The following is a 19,988-nucleotide window of genomic DNA, read 5'->3' as shown; positions in this document are numbered from 1 at the left end:
CTGTGCGGATCGGATTGGTGAAAGGTGGCCCACCTGCTGGGGTTCGGCTTGCACCAGTCCCTCGCTACAGAGGCTATCTGTTGTGGACTGATGTCTTTGGGGCTGCAATCGAGGCCAGCCCAATGGCCCTGGGTCCGTCCCTGAGTTGGGGAGAGCTGGACCGGGAAACTCTTAGCTACCCAATGGTGATAAAGAGGAGACAGAGAGAGACACATCTTGTCATTTCAGGAGGGCTCTCACTCCATGCTGGAAACTGGAGTCTAAGGTTTATTCAAGCATCCTCTTAAAGAGCTTTCCAACAGTGGGGGTGACAGCAAAAGACATCTACTGTCTTTATACTAGGTATAAAGCTGATATCAAGTATTTCCTCTTTTCCTAGAGGCACCCTAAACAGTCCCTAGGCAGGTAAACAAGCCCTCAGAACAGGTGCGGGTAAACCCAGGGCCTAGGTCTGTTTTTATGCAAACTAGAAGACATTCTCCACTGAGGCCAAGCCATCCGGTGGTAACCACCCGACATCTAAAAGACAATGTAAGATTTGAGCTCCTGGGATAGAGCCTGAAGCCTGCATCTGAAATACCATAAATGATATTTTTTGGGCCCTGACACGCACCCAACTGAGAACTGAGGATGAGTTACCAGTTTCAAGGAGGGAAATATTGTCCGAGGCCGCTGCTCAGCAAGAGCTTCCAGGCAGAAACTGGGGAGAAGAGAAAAAGGAATTCTACTTCCATTAGCACACACACAAACTAGCAATGCATTCTTTATTTGGATAAGAAGTGGGAGGGATAATACAAGGCACAGAATAAATCCCCATCTGAAAACAAAACAAAACAAACCCCAGTTCATGGTCAGTAGCTTGAGGACACAAAACTTCAGACAAACCTCCGAAGGCTGTGCCTTGTGCTGTCGACAGAGTGCCACCCACCTCTTCCCATGTATTCAGCCCAGAGCTCTCTGCCTTTCTGTCTGCTCCACAGGCTTGGCAGGTGTTAGCGCCATGGCCTGGGAGGAGCTGGACAGCCACTGACCCAGAACCCTACGCTACCGTGATGGCTCAGTTTCAGTCTGTGTGTGGTTCATCCTGCTGACCCATTTTGGGCTGAGTCTTCCTAGCGAGTCCTATGGTGGTTGGACAGGAACTCCACATCCTGCTCAGGCCTGGAGTCTCTGGCTCAGGGTACCGCAGTTCTGGCCACAGTGCCATCCTCAGCCACATCTCCCTTTCCTCTGTTTCCTTGGGTTGGCTGGACTGGGTCCACAGAAATATTTCTGGGAGAGGGGACCCCAATGGGCGGGGCAGTGGTAGGGCAAGCTATGCTATAGCCCAGAATGGGGCTCAGCAGTCCTTGCAAAGAACTCTTTTATCAGCGCTGAGCCTGCAGACAGATGTTCCAGTCTGTTCATTCTTTTTTTTTTTTAATATTTTTTAAAGATTTTATTTATTTATATATTATGTATACAACATTCTGCTTCCATGTATATCTGCACACCAGAAGAGGTCAGCAGATCTCATAGCGGATGGTTGTGAGCCACCATGTGGTTGCTGGGAATTGAACTCAGGACCTCTGGAAGAGCAGTCAGTGCTCTTAACCACTGAGCCGTCTCTCCAGCCCGGGTCTGTTCATTCTCAATGATGACATTTCTCCTAAGCGAATGGAGACACCCATCGTGGTGCTCTCTCCTGAGATACAGAACCACTTTCACCCTGGGTTAACAACGGGTCATATCAGCGTCACCATCAGCTGCAAACTCCATCATGAGTATTTTCTCTTTGATTCAGTAAGCAGGAGACCTAGTAAATCCCATGTGAGGAGCCCCAGGGGAGACAGGGGCACTCTGGAAGAAGAGTGGGAGGATTCAGTTTCAGCTTCCTTGGTTCCTTGGCCAAAGGCTTTGGACACTTGTCTGTGGGCTCCTGTGAATACAGGCCCCCTTTTAGGAGGTTGTGATGACCGAGGATGCTACTGGGTACCTGAAGACCATGCCACACAGAAAATGTGCTTTCTCACTTGTTTGTTTTGGTCACCATGGAGGTGGTGCAGTGCTGTGTATAAGTGGTATGATGTATGTGTGTTGTGTAGATTACACTGCTTCTTTACCCTCGTGACTGATTTGACTTCAGTACTCATGAGCACCACACACAAGTGTAGGGTGTACAAGGTGAGGTCCCACACATGCTTTCCTAAAACAACAGGAAATGAGGCATGTTGTTGAGCACGGACGAAGTCCACTCCCGCACGGCACCTCATTCTCCTCCTTTCATTCCTTCCTCTGCCAAGTTTTTGGTTATTTTTTTCCTGCCTAACTTTAGTTCTACACAAAAGTTATTAAACGTTAAAGCAACACTAGAATTACCTCTGGTACTTGTAACTGGTACATGTTCTGACAGAAAGAAAGGTGACACTGTCAAAAGTGACAGAGAATGACTCAAGATTTCCCTTTCTTCTTACGTCTCCTCCCTGAGATGCCTGCCATCCGTTCCCACGTCTTCAGCAGTCAGTTCGCACTGCCCACAGGGTGAGCATCCAGTCTCCACTCTAATGGCAGCCAAGCTCTCCTGCAATCCAGGCTCTTCACGACTCACTCTGCTTTGCACCTCATTCCTCCTTAGGGGCGGTCTGCCACCACCTAGGTCTTTGTTGTCCCACTCTGAGATTATACTGGTGGCTTCTTGATGACAAGGCTGCTATTCACACTTTCTCCAGGCTAATCTGCACACAACTATGGGCGACCCTGCTCCAAGCCTCCCTCAGCAGCACCACAACGGAAAACCTCCATCACGACATCTGAAACATCTGTCCTATTTTAATGGCACCCTAAAGTATTTCTTACCTCTTCCCAGAACTTTTCTCACTTAGGGTATGCTTTCTTCATGCAGTCTGGTGTTACTCAAATGGTCTGACCCCCTGGAATGGGCTCCCCCTTTTCTATGCAGGTCCAATTCTTCTTTGATGTCTATATCAGCTTCCTTCACCAGAGTTCTCCTTCATCTCCCTCAATGGCCAGGCTCTATGGTACCAATGCACACAGAATAAAACCCAGAGTTGGGTTTCCACATGTGTGCAATAGCAAGCTGAGCTAGATGATTCTTAACGCTGACTGAATGCTTCTTCTTCCCTAGACACTAATGAGCAGCTTGGAAGCTGAGCAGTTTTCTTTCTGAAAGAGCCTTCACTGTGGGGCAGGAGCTGTAGGCACAGCTGCTCCTGGGCACACAGTGGACATGTCCTCTCTGTCTCCCTCTCCTGAGCTCTTTTGCTAGCATGAACCCATGAGGGATCCGCAGAGAGACACAAGCTCCTTGATGATCATCCTTCAAGAGTCAGAGCAGTGGGTCATGTGCTCCCAAGGAAGGCAGATGGAGAAGGGAGTGGAATACATAGTTTCTCTCTCATTTAAGTGGTGTGCTGAACCACAGACATGGGCACATGATCTGGAAAGGGCAACATACTCACACACAGGTCCATCACCTCATCAGGAAGACCTCAGCAAACCTTGGTTGGCCAACCCATGTTACAATTTCTGCAAAGGGAAATCTCAGGCTTCTCAAGATGAAGGAATTACAGAATACAGTACATTCTGTCTCTGAAACCAGTGAGATGGGCTCTTGGCTGGAGAGAAGGGGTGATCACACTAGTCTCCCCACATTTAATGTGATGCTTTCATGTTCCATCTCTACACTTGCTTAGGGTTTTAAAGAGTGAGCTGAGGAAGAATAATCCAACAGAGAATTAGAGTTGTTTACAACTTTTGTGCCTTCAAAGAGAATTATCGTCACTTACCTATCTCAAACACCATGAGACTATACAATGCTCGTCTTTCTCACGAAGACACCAGAACAGAATGGAAAACAGAAATGACTCTCAGACTGTCACTTAGTGACTCAGGTTTGGAAAAGTGCTACAATTCGACTGATCCTATCTTTCTGGGCTGAATTTCATCAGAAAGGTCAGCAAGAGCAGTGACAAGGCATGAAGACCCAGCAGCCATCTCGCAGGAGGCGCAGGTGGAGATCAGCAGCTTTGGGCCTCAGCCTCACTGAGAACAGAATGTGTGCATCTCCTTTTGACTTAATTGCAGATTTTTATCAACTCGGCTCTAGTGACTTATCCCACATCTGACACGACACACTCACAGAGAGGAGTCATAAAGGAACCGGCTCTAGCCGGTTAGACTTTGTTGACAAAGAAGCACAGTAATTTGATGAGAATTGTTCTCCAAATCAAATCACATCAAAAGTGAAAGAGCACAGCCAAGTGCAGAGATGAGCGTGTGCCAGCCTGCGTGGCATCACCATCCCTCTGGGCCTCAGGGTGCCTTGAGATGTCCTCATAGGTGGAGGTGCCACTGCCGCCTTGGCCCGATGACTGCACTTTTCCTAGGAGAGCTATCACGACAGCTGATTGTCCTGTCACACCAAGGTCAGGACAGCGCCTGTTCACAGCTCCCCGGAACCTGGCTCTGCACACTGTGCAAAAGATGCTCAGGAGGAACAAAGCGGGTGGCACCTGCCAGCACGCAAGCTGTAATCCATGGCCTTGCTCTCTAAAACACGGGAAAATCATGTATGTGCTGCCAGCACGCAAGCTGTACTCCATGGCCTTGCCCTCTAAAACATGGGAAAATCATGTATGTGCTGCCAGCACTCAAGCTGTACTCCATGGCCTTGCTCTCTAAAACATGGGAAAATCATGTATGTGCTGCCAGCACTCAACCTGTACTCCATGGCCTTGCTCTCTAAAACACGGGAAAATCATGTATGTGCTGCCAGCACGCAAGCTGTACTCCATGGCCTTGCCCTCTAAAACATGGGAAAATCATGTATGTGCTGCCAGCACTCAACCTGTACTCCATGGCCTTGCTCTCTAAAACATGGGAAAATCATGTATGTGCTGCAACACAGGGGAACCCTAATAATGGGATGCCAAGTTAAAGAAGGCAGTCAGACATCAGCTAGTGTAAACTCCAGTCACAGACACCTCATGAAGCAAATATGTAAACAGAAAGTGGGCTTGGAAGACAAGCAGATTTGGGGAGTTTCGTATGGATTTCTGTGCATACACACGCGTGCATGCACACACACACACACCCACACACACTCACACTGCTTTGTTCTTAGTTCCCATCCCCTCTATCCTACCCCTCTTTCTGGCCTCCTCTTCCCCACAACTCCTGCACTCTTCTGCCTTCATGTCACACATGTAGCAGGTGTCCACTGCTCTGGACACAGAATTTCTATCTGGATGCTAACAATGTTTTACAACTGCTTGTGGTAAGATTGCATAATTCTGCAAATAAAAATTAGTGACTTGCACACTTCAGGTGGGTGAATTACTCAACAGAATACTTTCCACACACCAGAAATATCTATTAAATAAGAGACACTTGATTGATGAAAGAACTGTCACACTGTGCAAGGCAGGTATGAGTCATGAAGCAGGTTGGGTGGCACCTGACAACGCTTACCGAGGGTGGGTGAGGAGAGAAACAATTTTCACAGCCACAAAATTTTACTTGGGGTGGGTGAGAGAATGAATGCGTTCAACCCAGCACTGCATGTGTGAACGGCGGTTAGATGCTTGAGGGAGCATTAACACCTGTCCTGGCATGAATATAGACTACTTATTACCAAAACAGGCAAAGGGCAACCAGGAAGCACTGGGCAGCCCAATTCATGTCACCAGTGGCCCTACTGTGTGTTGGCAAGTTTCCCAGCAGGCTTAAACCAAGCACTGTGCATGCATGGCAGGCTTCGCCTTAACCCTGCCCCTATGGAACACCTTAGGGTAAGGTTCATCCTCAAGTGTGTGCTGTGCTCCATGGGATCACCAGTGAACAGAAATACAGTTCACACAAGTGAGTGAGCACAGAGCAAAGAATTCAGGTTTTCTGTGAAAAACAGAGCTCAAAGGTGCTGGCTGCAAGCCTCTTGGGCAGGCATCACACACTTCAGGGGAAAGGCCATGCAGTCAGCATTGACGGCTAAGAAGCAAGAGGCAAACGGAAGCTATTATGTAGCGCCGTAAGACTGTTCTGCTCTGAGCTGCCCACAGGTGATACCAAGCTCAGTTTTGTCCTAGAAGTTACAGCTTTAGGAGTAACAGGCTAGCTCCCAAGTCTGCACTATGTTCCCAGACTTCCTGGGAGGCACTTGATGACAGTCACTAAAGCTCCAGAGATCTGACACACCGAAGACTCTTCGGCTGTCCTTGATCCCCAGGACAACCATTAGACTGTGTGCCGATCACCCCATCTACCCAGAGCTGTCTCCCCAAACGCTAACTTTCTTTTCATTTTATGATCATGCATCATACTGTGAGCATATGGGTTACTAAGAAAAACTGCAAACTGTATTGGCCTTACCATGTTCACACCAGTCAACACAACACTTTCCATGACAGATGCACTGAGGAGGGGAAGGGGCTTCCTCACACCCGAAGCCACTCTCCAGGAGACACTACTTGCAGTCCAACAGAAAATCAGCCACACTACACTGCCCCAACCTGAGATGATGCCACACTGAAGCCTGCATTGTACCTGTAACTCTAATTGGCTGCCGAGCAATCAAGCCCCACGACTCCCTCCTCTAGGTTGATAAATTTGCTGAATTGGCTCAGGGAAACTCAGAGAAACACTGATATTTACCCATTTGTCATGAAGGACACAGATGAACAGCCAGATGGAAGAGACGCACAGCACAACACACGGGAGCGTGAGGGCCTCTACACTGCTGCCCTCCAGGAACGTCCATGCTCGCGATTCTGTAGAAGCTACGCAATACACCGAGCTCACTGCAGCAGTCATCTCACTAACAACACACACAGTGGACACCGAGCTCACTGCAGCTGTCATCTCACTAACAACACACAGTGGACACCGAGCTCACTGCAGCAGTCATCTCACTAACAACACACACAGTGGACACCGAGCTCACTGCAGCTGTCATCTCACTAACAACGCACAGTGGACACCAAGCTCACTGCAGCAGTCATCTCACTAACAACGCACAGTGGACACCGAGCTCACTGCAGCTGTCATCTCACTAACAACACGCACAGTGGACACCGAGCTCACTGCAGCTGTCATCTCACTAACAACACACAGTGGACACCGAGCTCACTGCAGCAGTCATCTCACTAACAACACACACAGTGGACACTGAGCTCACTGCAGCTGTCATCTCACTAACAACACGCACAGTGGACACCGAGCTCACTGCAGTTGTCATCTCACTAACAACACACACAGTGGACACCAAAGCTCATTGCAGCAGTCATCTCACTAACAACGTGCACAGTGGACACCGAGCTCACTGCAGCTGTCATCTCACTAACAACACACACAGTAGACACTGAGCTCACTGCAGCTGTCATCTCACTAACAACGCACAGTGGACACTGAGCTCATTGCAGCAGTCATCTCACTAACAACACACACAGTAGACACGGAGCTCACTGCAGCTGTCATCTCACTAACAACACGCACAGTGGACACCAAGCTCATTGCATCAGTCATCTCACTAACAACACGCACAGTGGACACCGAGCTCACTGCAGCAGTCATCTCACTAACAACACGCACAGTGGACACCGAGCTCACTGCAGCAGTCATCTCACTAACAACACGCACAGTGGACACTGAGCTCACTGCAGCAGTCATCTCACTAACAACACGCACAGTGGACACCGAGCTCACTGCAGCAGTCATCACACTAACAACATGCACAGTGGACACCGAGCTCACTGCAGCTGTCATCTCACTAACAACGCACAGTGGACACCGAGCTCACTGCAGCTGTCATCTCACTAACAACGCACAGTGGACACCGAGCTCACTGCAGCAGTCATCTCACTAACAACACGCACAGTGGACACCGAGCTCACTGCAGCTGTCATCTCACTAACAACGCACAGTGGACACCGAGCTCACTGCAGCTGTCATCTCACTAACAACACACAGAGGACACTGAGCTCACTGCAGCTGTCATCTCACTAACAACACGCACAGTGGACACCGAGCTCACTGCAGCTGTCATCTCACTAACAACACGCACAGTGGACACCGAGCTCACTGCAGCTGTCATCTCACTAACAACACACAGTGGACACTGAGCTCACTGCAGCTGTCATCTCACTAACAACACGCACAGTGGCCACCGAGCTCACTGCAGCAGTCATCTCACTAACAACGCACAGTGGCCACCAAGCTCACTGCAGCTGTCATCTCACTAACAACGTGCACAGTGGACACCGATCTCACTGCAGCTGTCATCTCACTAACAACACACACAGTGGACACCGAGCTCACTGCAGCTGTCATCTCACTAACAACACGCACAGTGGACACCGAGCTCACTGCAGCTGTCATCTCACTAACAACACACAGTGGACACTGAGCTCACTGCAGCTGTCATCTCACTAACAACACGCACAGTGGACACCGAGCTCACTGCAGCAGTCATCTCACTAACAACGCACAGTGGCCACCAAGCTCACTGCAGCTGTCATCTCACTAACAACGTGCACAGTGGACACCGATCTCACTGCAGCTGTCATCTCACTAACAACGCACAGTGGCCACCAAGCTCACTGCAGCTGTCATCTCACTAACAACACGCACAGTGGACACCGAGCTCACTGCAGCAGTCATCTCACTAACAACGCACAGTGGCCACCAAGCTCACTGCAGCTGTCATCTCACTAACAACGTGCACAGTGGACACCGATCTCACTGCAGCTGTCATCTCACTAACAACACACACAGTGGACACCGAGCTCACTGCAGCTGTCATCTCACTAACAACACGCACAGTGGACACCGAGCTCACTGCAGCTGTCATCTCACTAACAACACACAGTGGACACTGAGCTCACTGCAGCTGTCATCTCACTAACAACACACACAGTGGACACCGAGCTCACTGCAGCAGTCATCTCACTAACAACGCACAGTGGCCACCAAGCTCACTGCAGCTGTCATCTCACTAACAACGTGCACAGTGGACACCGATCTCACTGCAGCTGTCATCTCACTAACAACACACACAGTGGACACCGAGCTCACTGCAGCAGTCATCTCACTAACAACGCACAGTGGACACCGAGCTCACTGCAGCAGTCATCTCACTAACAACACGCACAGTGGACACCGAGCTCACTGCAGCAGTCATCTCACTAACAACACACAGTGGACACTGAGCTCACTGCAGCTGTCATCTCACTAACAACACACACAGTGGACACCGAGCTCACTGCAGCAGTCATCTCACTAACAACACGCACAGTGGACACCGAGCTCACTGCAGTTGTCATCTCACTAACAATGCACAGTGGACACCGAGCTCACTGCAGCAGTCATCTCACTAACAACACACACAGTGGACACCGAGCTCACTGCAGCTGTCATCTCACTAACAACACACACAGTGGACACCGAGCTCACTGCAGCTGTCATCTCACTAACAACACACACAGTGGACACCGAGCTCACTGCAGCAGTCATCTCACTAACAACACACACAGTGGACACGGAGCTCACTGCAGCAGTCATCTCACTAACAACACGCACAGTGGAAACCGAGCTCACTGCAGTTGTCATCTCACTAACAATGCACAGTGGACACCGAGCTCACTGCAGCTGTCATCTCACTAACAACACGCACAGTGGACACCGAGCTCACTGCAGTTGTCATCTCACTAACAATGCACAGTGGACACTGAGCTCACTGCAGCTGTCATCTCACTAACAACACACACAGTGGACACCGAGCTCGCTGCAGCAGTCATCTCACTAACAACGCACAGTGGACACCGAGCTCACTGCAGCTGTCATCTCACTAACAACACGCACAGTGGACACCGAGCTCACTGCAGCAGTCATCTCACTAACAACACACACAGTGGACACCGAGCTCACTGCAGCTGTCATCTCACTAACAACACGCACAGTGGACACCGAGCTCACTGCAGCTGTCATCTCACTAACAACACGCACAGTGGACACCGAGCTCACTGCAGCAGTCATCTCACTAACAACGCACAGTGGACACCGAGCTCACTGCAGCAGTCATCTCACTAACAACACACACAGTGGACACCGAGCTCACTGCAGCAGTCATCTCACTAACAACACGCACAGTGGACACCGAGCTCACTGCAGTTGTCATCTCACTAACAATGCACAGTGGACACCGAGCTCACTGCAGCAGTCATCTCACTAACAATGCACAGTGGACACTGAGCTCACTGCAGCTGTCATCTCACTAACAACACGCACAGTGGACACCGAGCTCACTGCAGCAGTCATCTCACTAACAACACACACAGTGGACACGGAGCTCACTGCAGCAGTCATCTCACTAACAACACGCACAGTGGACACCAAGCTCACTGCAGTTGTCATCTCACTAACAATGCACAGTGGACACCGAGCTCACTGCAGCAGTCATCTCACTAACAATGCACAGTGGACACCGAGCTCACTGCAGCTGTCATCTCACTAACAACACGCACAGTGGACACCGAGCTCACTGCAGCAGTCATCTCACTAACAACACGCACAGTGGACACCGAGCTCACTGCAGCAGTCATCTCACTAACAACACACACAGTGGACACCGAGCTCACTGCAGCAGTCATCTCACTAACAACACGCACAGTGGACACCGAGCTCACTGCAGCAGTCATCTCACTAACAATGCACAGTGGACACCGAGCTCACTGCAGCTGTCATCTCACTAACAACACACAGTGGACACTGAGCTCGCTGCAGCTGTCATCTCACTAACAACACACACAGTGGACACCGAGCTCACTGCAGCTGTCATCTCACTAACAACGCACAGTGGACACCGAGCTCACTGCAGCTGTCATCTCACTAACAACACACACAGTGGACACCGAGCTCACTGCAGCTGTCATCTCACTAACAACACACAGTGGACACTGAGCTCACTATAGCTGTCATCTCACTAACAACACACACAGTGGACACCGAGCTCACTGCAGCTGTCATCTCACTAACAACGCACAGTGGACACTGAGCTCACTGCAGCAGTCATCTCACTAACAACACACACAGTGGACACCGAGCTCACTGCAGCAGTCATCTCACTAACAACACGCACAGTGGACACGGAGCTCACTGCAGCAGTCATCTCACTAACAATGCACAGTGGACACCGAGCTCACTGCAGCTGTCATCTCACTAACAACACGCACAGTGGACACCGAGCTCACTGCAGCAGTCATCTCACTAACAACACACACAGTGGACACCGAGCTCACTGCAGCAGTCATCTCACTAACAACACACACAGTGGACACCGAGCTCACTGCAGCAGTCATCTCACTAACAACACGCACAGTGGACACCGAGTTCACTGCAGCAGTCATCTCACTAACAATGCACAGTGGACACCGAGCTCACTGCAGCTGTCATCTCACTAACAACACACAGTGGACACTGAGCTCACTGCAGCTGTCATCTCACTAACAACACACACAGTGGACACCGAGCTCACTGCAGCTGTCATCTCACTAACAACGCACAGTGGACACCGAGCTCACTGCAGCAGTCATCTCACTAACAACACACACAGTGGACACCGAGCTCACTGCAGCTGTCATCTCACTAACAACACACAGTGGACACTGAGCTCACTGCAGCAGTCATCTCACTAACAACGCACAGTGGACACCGAGCTCTGTGTTGTTTTACCCTCCCTTCCTTCCCCTGTTTGAACAGGTTGTCACTTGACAGCCAGGGTAGCTTGTCACTTGTGACTGTCCTCTGGAGTGCTGGCATTACAGGTTTGGTTGGCCACACCTTATCTGTCACTGTTACCTCCTTATAGTATTGTCAGTTCTTCAGCAGACGCAACTCCCTGCTGTCTCCACAACTGTCTGGGGACCCCAGTCTTTTTCTCTGGGGCCCTTGCACCCTGACTGATGACTTCTTCAAGGTTTCTTGGAGCACACTAGACTGTGCAAGGCAGCTGCGCCTCGGGGCTGCTCTGGTCTACCAGGAACCCGGCACCTGCCACTGCTTCATCTTCAGCAGCTGCAAACTTCGGGAGGAAAGTCAGGCAGTTCTGCACACTCACAGGCGGTGCACTACACTGGAGTCCAAAGAGACAAAATGAGTGAAGCTCGTAGTTCAAAAGCTCATGTCCCAGTGGGGACTAATACATGAGCCTGAAGCTGGCATGGTGGCACACAGCCTTAACCCAAGGATTGGAGAGTGGCCAGATTTCTATGAGTTTGTGGTCAGCATGCTTTATGTAGTGAGTTCCAGAATAGCCAGAGTTACACAGTGAGACCCTGTCTCAAAAAACAAATAAACAAACAAAACAAAATAAAACAAAACAAAACAAACCAACATGAGCCTATGAAAAGTTAAACACTGGCCCTGGCGGCAGCAAGCCATATGCAATAGTAAAGTGACTGTGACCTCCTGGAGCCAGCAACAGTGTCAGCACAGAGACACAAGCACAATGCAAGAGGCCAGGAGAACAGAGTTCCTGTGCCTGACCAGCTGCCCTCCATGCTGCCCTGAATCAATCTACAGATGTGAGACACAGAGCACAGACACGTGAAGCAGCAGGAGGGCCAGCTTTCAACTCAACTAGCCCATGCAGCAAGGGTCATAACTACTTGAAGAAGTGCCCAGAAAGACCCACGGGAGGTCACAGCACACCTGCTCGTTACCACACGACTCGGCTTTATGACTATAAGGTTCCCTGTGTACTGACTCTGTTCACACAATGGTCCCCAACGCCAGACGAGGAAGGTCCCACAGAGACATCACATGGGTCACTATTCTCCAGACTGCAGAATCTGCAAGAGCTGCACCGCCGCCACCGAGCAGTGTGTGCAGGAGCATGATGTCACTGTGTACATGTGAGCATGGGCTATCTGGCGCCAAGGCCCCGGCTCATGGAGTACTTCCCAGCATCCTGCCAGGGGAAGCACCTGTCCTTCCTGGAACAGTTCCTCTCCCGGCTACCCTGTTCCTGAACTTCCTGCTTTCTTCCTGGCCGCTCCAGTTTCTTTTCTCGGTGAGCCTAAACGTGGGCTTGGTCTGTCTGTCATGACTTGTTTTCAGCTCGTCCTCACAGGATATCCGTGCATCTTTTTTCAACCCTGACTGCTCGGCTGTATTCAGTGGGCATCAGTATTCGAGGTAACCCATCAATATTTACGGCACACACATTTACTCATTAGTTCCCCAAATAGTTGCTAAGTTCCTCTTGGTGCCAGTATTATCCATGTTTCGGGGAAGCAGATAACATCCTCTCTGCACCCTGTCACACTGGCAGGGATAGGTAAGCCAGTCCCTAGTGAGAGCTGGGCTAAGTTTTAGGCAAAGAAACTCAGGACCCCAGTGGGAGTCTCTTCCCAGAGACATGTTACTTGCCAGGAAAGTCACTGCAGAGTGAATGGAAATGAGGCAGGCAAAAAACCAATGACAAACACAATTCTTTCTATGCAGTACAGCTGGGTGGCTGTGGGAGGCAATGGCTTAGCAAGGATTGTGGTGCACTGTGGGAAGGAGGTGTGACTAAAGGAGGCAGGGGCCTATGGACACACACTCTCTCTCACACTCCCCGAAACAGGGGAGTCTCTTCCGCGCAGCGGTTTAACAGGCAGGGGATTTCTCTGTGTACTGATCTGCCATGCACAAAGACAAGGGGTCAAACAGCCCCATGGAGAAGTCCAGCAGGCTATGGTGAAGAAGTTTAGGAAACTAAACCTAGAGAACTTAAGGGTAGATGCTCTTTGCTGTCCAGAAAAGTCCCACGGAGACTTCAGGGCTGCTTTGCTGCTCTGAACCTTAGGCCCCTGGAGGGAAGACCAACGTCTGAGAGTAGAGAGAGGGACATGGCACACAGTGCACAGAGCCACAGACAGAGCCAGTACCTTTCCCAATGCCAGTGGGAACATATTCTCAGGGAGGACAAGAGGTTTGTTGTCTCACTCACTGGACAAGACTGTGTGGTAGTCAGAGTGTTTGCGCTGGACAAAGACACTGTGGCATTTAAAGCCAACCATAGAGAACATATTGGCTCCTGGAGTCCCAGGCAGGGAATATATGAACTTCAGAGAATTACTTTCCGACAAAAAGCTATACGATACCAGAAAGTGCCAAAGAGACTTCGGTGTGTGCAGTGGCGACCCATCAGTTTGCAGGTTCTGGGGGCCCAGCAGACACTCACTGCCAGATGGAAATGGTGCACATGGGGTCAGCATGAGCAGGGCCAGAAGGCACAAGGGAGCTACAAAGGCAGACGCACCAGACAGACAGCATGCCAACCACCTCTGCTGCACCAAAAACCTCTCCCTAGCTCGCACCTGCCACAAGTAAGAAAGGACATAGCCAAATGTGGTTCATGGATAGGCTCTTGAAAGCCCTCGCAGTTCTTCTCTGGCACTGTGCAGGGTGGATCCCCGAAAGACAGAAGGGAACTCCTCCTGTGGAATGAGCTGGCTAATGCCCTCAGTCACCCACTTAGCATAAAGAGAAGTGGCCTTCGGGTAACAAATTCAGTGGGCAGGTCAGCCAGGAAACTGGAAAGTAAGGGCCAAGGAAACCTGAGGGCAGTCAAGTAAACACAGCTAAAGGAACGCTTGGGAAGTATGCTGGATTCGTTTTTGTTTTTGTTTGTTTTCCAGGTTAATTCCTACCACAGACATCCATCACAAAAAAGGCACCAAGCAGGAGGCAGGCAGAATGACGCCCACCTCAGTACTGGCACAGCAAGAGTAGCCATGGTGACAGGGACAGAGGTTAAACATGGGCCTCATGTGCCCAGGAGGATCTAACTCCTGCCCTCACAGAATATCTAATCTGTCATCAGCAGACAGCAATGAGCCTGGAACACCACCCTCAAGAAAAAAAATGACCATTTAGTGCCAACGCTGGGCACTGACTATCTGGAGCCATGACTCTGTGTTGAAGACCTACTGCCTCAGCATGACTCCCTTTAAACACTGGGTCTTTAGCGGTTAATTAAGGTCAAGGGAGGTCATAGGTGGGGCATAACCCAAAAGTAATGGTTTCCTTATGAGAGGAGGGTTAGGGCTCAGAACAGAACACCCCAAGCCTGGCATCTTGATTTGTTGTTGGATTCTTTGAACTGAAGGTCTCAGTAGCCTTTTCCTACCATCCCATGCTGGAGTAAGTCCCAGAAACTAGGATTCCTTTTCCCCAAGGCAGGTCACAGAAACTGGAAACCCCCCCTCCCAAAGTACACCACAGAACCTATCAATTTTCTCCCTTTCTCCATAAAAACTTACCTTAAGAGGGTTCTGTCCTGTACTCAGGAGGGGAGGAAGCTACAAAGACCAAGAAGAATCTGAGCAGACAGACCTGCTGGGCTCTCTACCGCCACTCCACCACGTCCCGTCCATTCACTCTTCCCCAAGGGTCTTGTGGCTCAACTGCCCCCTGTCAACCACAAGGCTTCACTTCAGCCGGTGTTGACTATAGATGGAACCCTTCTCGTGTAGCTCCTTGCTCTTTGTTCGCAGGTACACAGAGTTGTTTCCAGTCCCATCTCTGAGCTTTCTACGGAAGCTTGTGACAGCTGTCCTTGAACATGTCATATATCTGAACCATATGCTCCAAAGTCAAACAGGTCTGTAAGGAACAACTTTGGCTTCTCTCTCTTCTATCAGATACTTTCATCCAAAATAGAAACTCTGAAACCCACATTCCCAACAGCAGTACAAAGACATCAGACAAGACTTCAGTTCTCTAGGCCAATGAGACCTGAAGCTCCACCTCTTAACACCTGGGAAGAAGGTAGGAGAGAATCCTGCATCTCTCACCACCCCAGGAGATGGAGGAGAAGGAGGCAGGAAGTGATGAACTCTCCCTGTGCTGGGTCACAGAAGTGTCCAAGGAAGAATGTGCCAGAAGTTTTAGCTAGGTATAGAGCACCCTCCCCGTTCCTTGTCGCCCCCTTGAAAGACAAGTGTTGGGTCAGAGTTTTGGCTGGTGTGGTATTTGTAGGTAACTGGTTACTAATGGCACATCTACGAAAACACAGCATTCATATGATGTAATCATTGGTTGTTCCCTTAGAGTTTCCTTATCTTTGTATTCACTTTAATCAAGGAAAACCATGAAGCTCGTCGTCCATGGCACATGACTAGCACTTTGAACAGGAAGACGCTGTGGCTTTGACAAGATTATAAACACTGATAAATATCCTATCTTGTAACTAGGTTGGTGTTTCTCTCAGAAATAAGGCTAAGAATAAGAACATCCATTCTGACCAACTGTTCAGCTCTAATTAATTTTGTTACCTTAAAAACAAAACAACACAAACCTCTGACACTAATGAAAGCCATCCCCAGAGGTCTAACTTCTCACTCTCCTGCGAATACATCAAAAGCTCCCTACAAAGCACAGGAATAAAGCAGAGGCTGCCACACACGCAGTCACACCTCTGGTCGGACACACACACACACACACACACACACACACACACACACACACACACACACACACACACACCGTACCTGCTGCTGCCTCTGCCGCCTCACTTGGGCAAATTGAGAGAGCATCAGCTGCCGGTCCAGCTGTTCCATCCTCTGCTGCCTCTGGATGTCCACTGTGGCTCCCATCCCAACCCTGACCTCGCTGGCAGGTTCTGAAGATGAGAATATAGGCTCAAGGGCCCAGGAGAAGAACTGGGCCACCAGGCCAGGGACGCGAAGCACCTGGTGAACCTGGAACACTTTGCGGTCATAGCACACGCCGGAGATCTACAAGAAAACAAGATTGAGATGGTATATTTAACAGGGAATCAGTAGTGACAAATATCTCTGGTTGTACTTCCTAGTTTTAGCAGTGTTAACAAGTCCTGACAGGTGGCAGAGCACCCAACACTGGTCCTGTACACTAAGCACTAAAGCTTTGAGACTGCAACTTCACAGAAACCAACGCAAATTTAACTTATTCCATATTAACTTAATAAATTAGAAGTTAGCAAATGCCTGATCATTTCACACACCACATACAGATACAGTATTTAAGGAATAATGTCTCAATTTTAAAAGAAATCCAGGGCCTGGGAGATGGCTTGGTCAGCCAAATGCTTCCTGGGAAAGCATGGGGAACCTGGATTCTGTCCCAGGCAGGCCTTGTTGCCCCAACAGGCAGATCGCAGGGCTTACTGCCAACTACCCTGCAAACCCTAAGTCCAAGTAAAAGAGCCCATCTGAAAAAGTCAGGTGAAGATCCTGGGGAAGATAACTCTCTCTCTCAGATAAGACATGTGACTTAGTCACATAACAGTTACCAGAGAAGGACAGTCTTAAACTATAAATTTGCTCATCAAGTATTCAAGTATGCATTTTTTCTAGATGTTTAGTTACTCATTAATATTAGTTAGCAATTAATACTTTGGAAAATACTTTTCTTTCTAGAAACAAAACTATTTTTTGTAAAGCTATTTACAAAAACCATTTATATGGAAGGAGAAACCTCAGGATTTCTTCTTAGTATGGCTAAAATCACTATGCATATTCTTGCTTGTCAGCGTGACTATATCTGGAATGAACTACAATATAGAAATGGAGGGCACACTCGTGATCCGGATCCGGAGGCAGGAAGACAACATGCTTTTGATCCTTATCCTGAGGCTGGATAACACACACCTTTAATCCAGACCCAGAGAGGGAGGCACACTTCTAATCTGGGCCACAGCTTCTGCTGGAAGCCTAAATAAGGACAGTGGAAGAAAGAAGAGATGGTTCGTTCTTCTCCTGCTTGCCTCGCCTTGTCAGACCATCTATTCCTTCACGGGTAATGCAGCCAACTTCTTTGGGATTCTAGCAAAAACGTAAGAGCAGCTGAGACACCCAGGCTTATGGGGCTGAGCAGCTACTATAGATTCTTGGATTTTCCATTCATATCTAGCCATTGTTGGACTGCAGGCTATAAGTCATCCAATAAATTCCCATATACATGTATATATATACATACACACATAGTACATATAATGTATGTATGCATGTGTACATTGTATGTATGTATAGAGAGGGAGAGATTCATTCTGTAAGTTCTGTGACTCTGGGAAATCCTGAATAAAAATGTTGGTACTAGAGTGGTTCTAGAGAAAGGATGAGTCTTCTAAGTATCTAGAATAGGATTCTGAAACCACCAGCACCTTCAGCTACTGAAGCCTCTCCAGTCACCCTCTCTCTCCTGGAAGCTAGGAAAGTAACTGAAAGCCGGCTGTGTAAGCTACATTCAACTTAAAGAGACAATGCCTTTGATTATCTTGATTCATCACTAGTGAGTGGCAATGGATTCAGTGAAACTTTTGACAGTTTGGGGGAAATGAGGGTGCTGGTTGGTTACTCTTAATGTCTCTGGATACATTGTTAAAGGATAGGAATGAGATCTATGATAAAAATATCCAACTTCAGAATATAGTGCAGGACCACAATGAACTCAGTGATAAAATTGACTGGATGGGAATAAACATTCTAAGGTTTCTAAATGTGCTCTGGAAGAGAATCTTCTCTCTGGCAGCCACAGAGCTCGAATTGCAGAAAAATCAAACTGAAGACCTCATCGTAAGGTTGCCTGAATTACAGCAAAAATTCGAGTCCCAGCCCCAGAGTGTCAGTGGTTAAAGTAAGGACATTAGTTGGTAGAGAATGGAGTCTATAACTTGGGATGAGGATGTAAGGGAGGACCCCATTGAAGCTGAGAACTTTGAACCCTCAGATTCTCAAGGCTGTATCTCATCTGAGGAGGTAGTACCCTATGCCCCTCCCCTTAAAACAGTGCCCTTTTCACCTTTCACTGAAGAAACAAATCCTCCAGTGTCTGCTACACCAGCACTGACTTTTTTCTGAAGGAAATGCCAGGTGAGACAATACTGATGTCCCTCAAGGCCCACCAATAGTTGCTTTTAGAACTATAACCAGACTTAAGGTTAAGAAGGATACTGGAGGGGAGGTAGAATGTGTAGTCCTTGAGGAAGTGTGCTACACTCCTAAAGAGCTTAACGAGTTGCTAACTCATCCTAGCTGAAGTCTGAGGAATATAAGGGTGTGGGATAACGGGGTGAGGAGCATAAAGCCACATCAGGCTGAGTTTATGGATATGGACCCTCTGAGTGAAGAGTCTGGGTTTAAAATGGAAGCTTGCACAGTTAAAAAGGTGTAAAAGTCTGTCTGAATGGTTGGCTGAAGCATTTATCAAAAGACAGCCAACTTAAAAGGAACTGGAGATGCCTGACATCTTGTCTTAATGTTGATGAAGGGATTTTAAAGCTCAGGCAAATTGCAATGCTAGAGTGGGTATGCTGTGTAAAACCTAATCTTCCACGATGGGAAGGCCCAGAAGACAACCCCTTCTTCATGAATCCTGTAAGAGGCAAAATGGTGAGAGGGGCACCAGCATATTCAAAGGGTTTTCTTGTGCCAGACCTTAGGGTTAGAGACACTGCTGCTCAACTGGACAAATTAAGTGCAATGGGTTTAATTGAGCCCTGCGGTAGCAGGGACCAGGTAGTATCATTGAAGCACCAACGGCAAGGTGACCGTAGTTATCATAATGGGCACTACAGACAAACAGTGTTCATGTGGCCTGAATGGTCAGCACAGGCAAGATGGATTTTATAGCTGTATGACTCACACAGATCGTTGGACTGGCTAATCAATCATGGTGTTTCCAGGCATCTAATTGATTAAGAAACCTACTGTATTTCTGTTTGATCTGTATAAGCAGAAAAATTCTCAAACAAATGAAAGAAAGGCTGCAAAAGGCAATCTTGGCCAGTGAATTCATTTCCAGACTTGAGCCAGTCTGCAGACCTAGAACCCCTTGAATGAAGGGATGGCCAGGCTCCCCTGAGGAAGAACCCTGACAGGACACCTAAAAATTTTACAGTTAGCCTTTCTCCAGATCTTCCCCAGTGGGACCCAAGGCTTTTATAAGGGTTACTGTGTACTAGGGGAAGG

The 19,988-nt window shown here is 48.8% G+C and overlaps 1 protein-coding gene across 4 annotated transcripts in view; it reads right to left on the bottom strand.

Annotated features, from left to right (window-relative positions):
• Ubac2 (UBA domain containing 2) overlaps positions 1-19,988 on the bottom strand; it is a 175,748-nt gene that overhangs the window by 24,056 nt on the left and 131,704 nt on the right. For all 4 annotated transcript variants that reach the window (XR_004772224.1, XM_035452115.1, XM_035452114.1 and 1 more), the window contains one exon: positions 16,530-16,775. Coding sequence is in view for 3 of the 4 variants with exons in the window: in XM_035452115.1 (XP_035308006.1) it covers positions 16,530-16,775 (246 nt within the window). In the remaining variant the exon portion in view is untranslated. The remainder of the gene's footprint in view (positions 1-16,529; positions 16,776-19,988) is intronic.

The sequence above is a fragment of the Cricetulus griseus genome, assembly GCF_003668045.3.
Source record: "Cricetulus griseus strain 17A/GY chromosome 1 unlocalized genomic scaffold, alternate assembly CriGri-PICRH-1.0 chr1_1, whole genome shotgun sequence".
In the NCBI taxonomy this organism is placed as follows: domain Eukaryota; kingdom Metazoa; phylum Chordata; class Mammalia; order Rodentia; family Cricetidae; genus Cricetulus; species Cricetulus griseus.
Note: the sequence above shows the minus strand (reverse complement) of the source record. Positions and strands in the feature narration are given on the sequence as shown.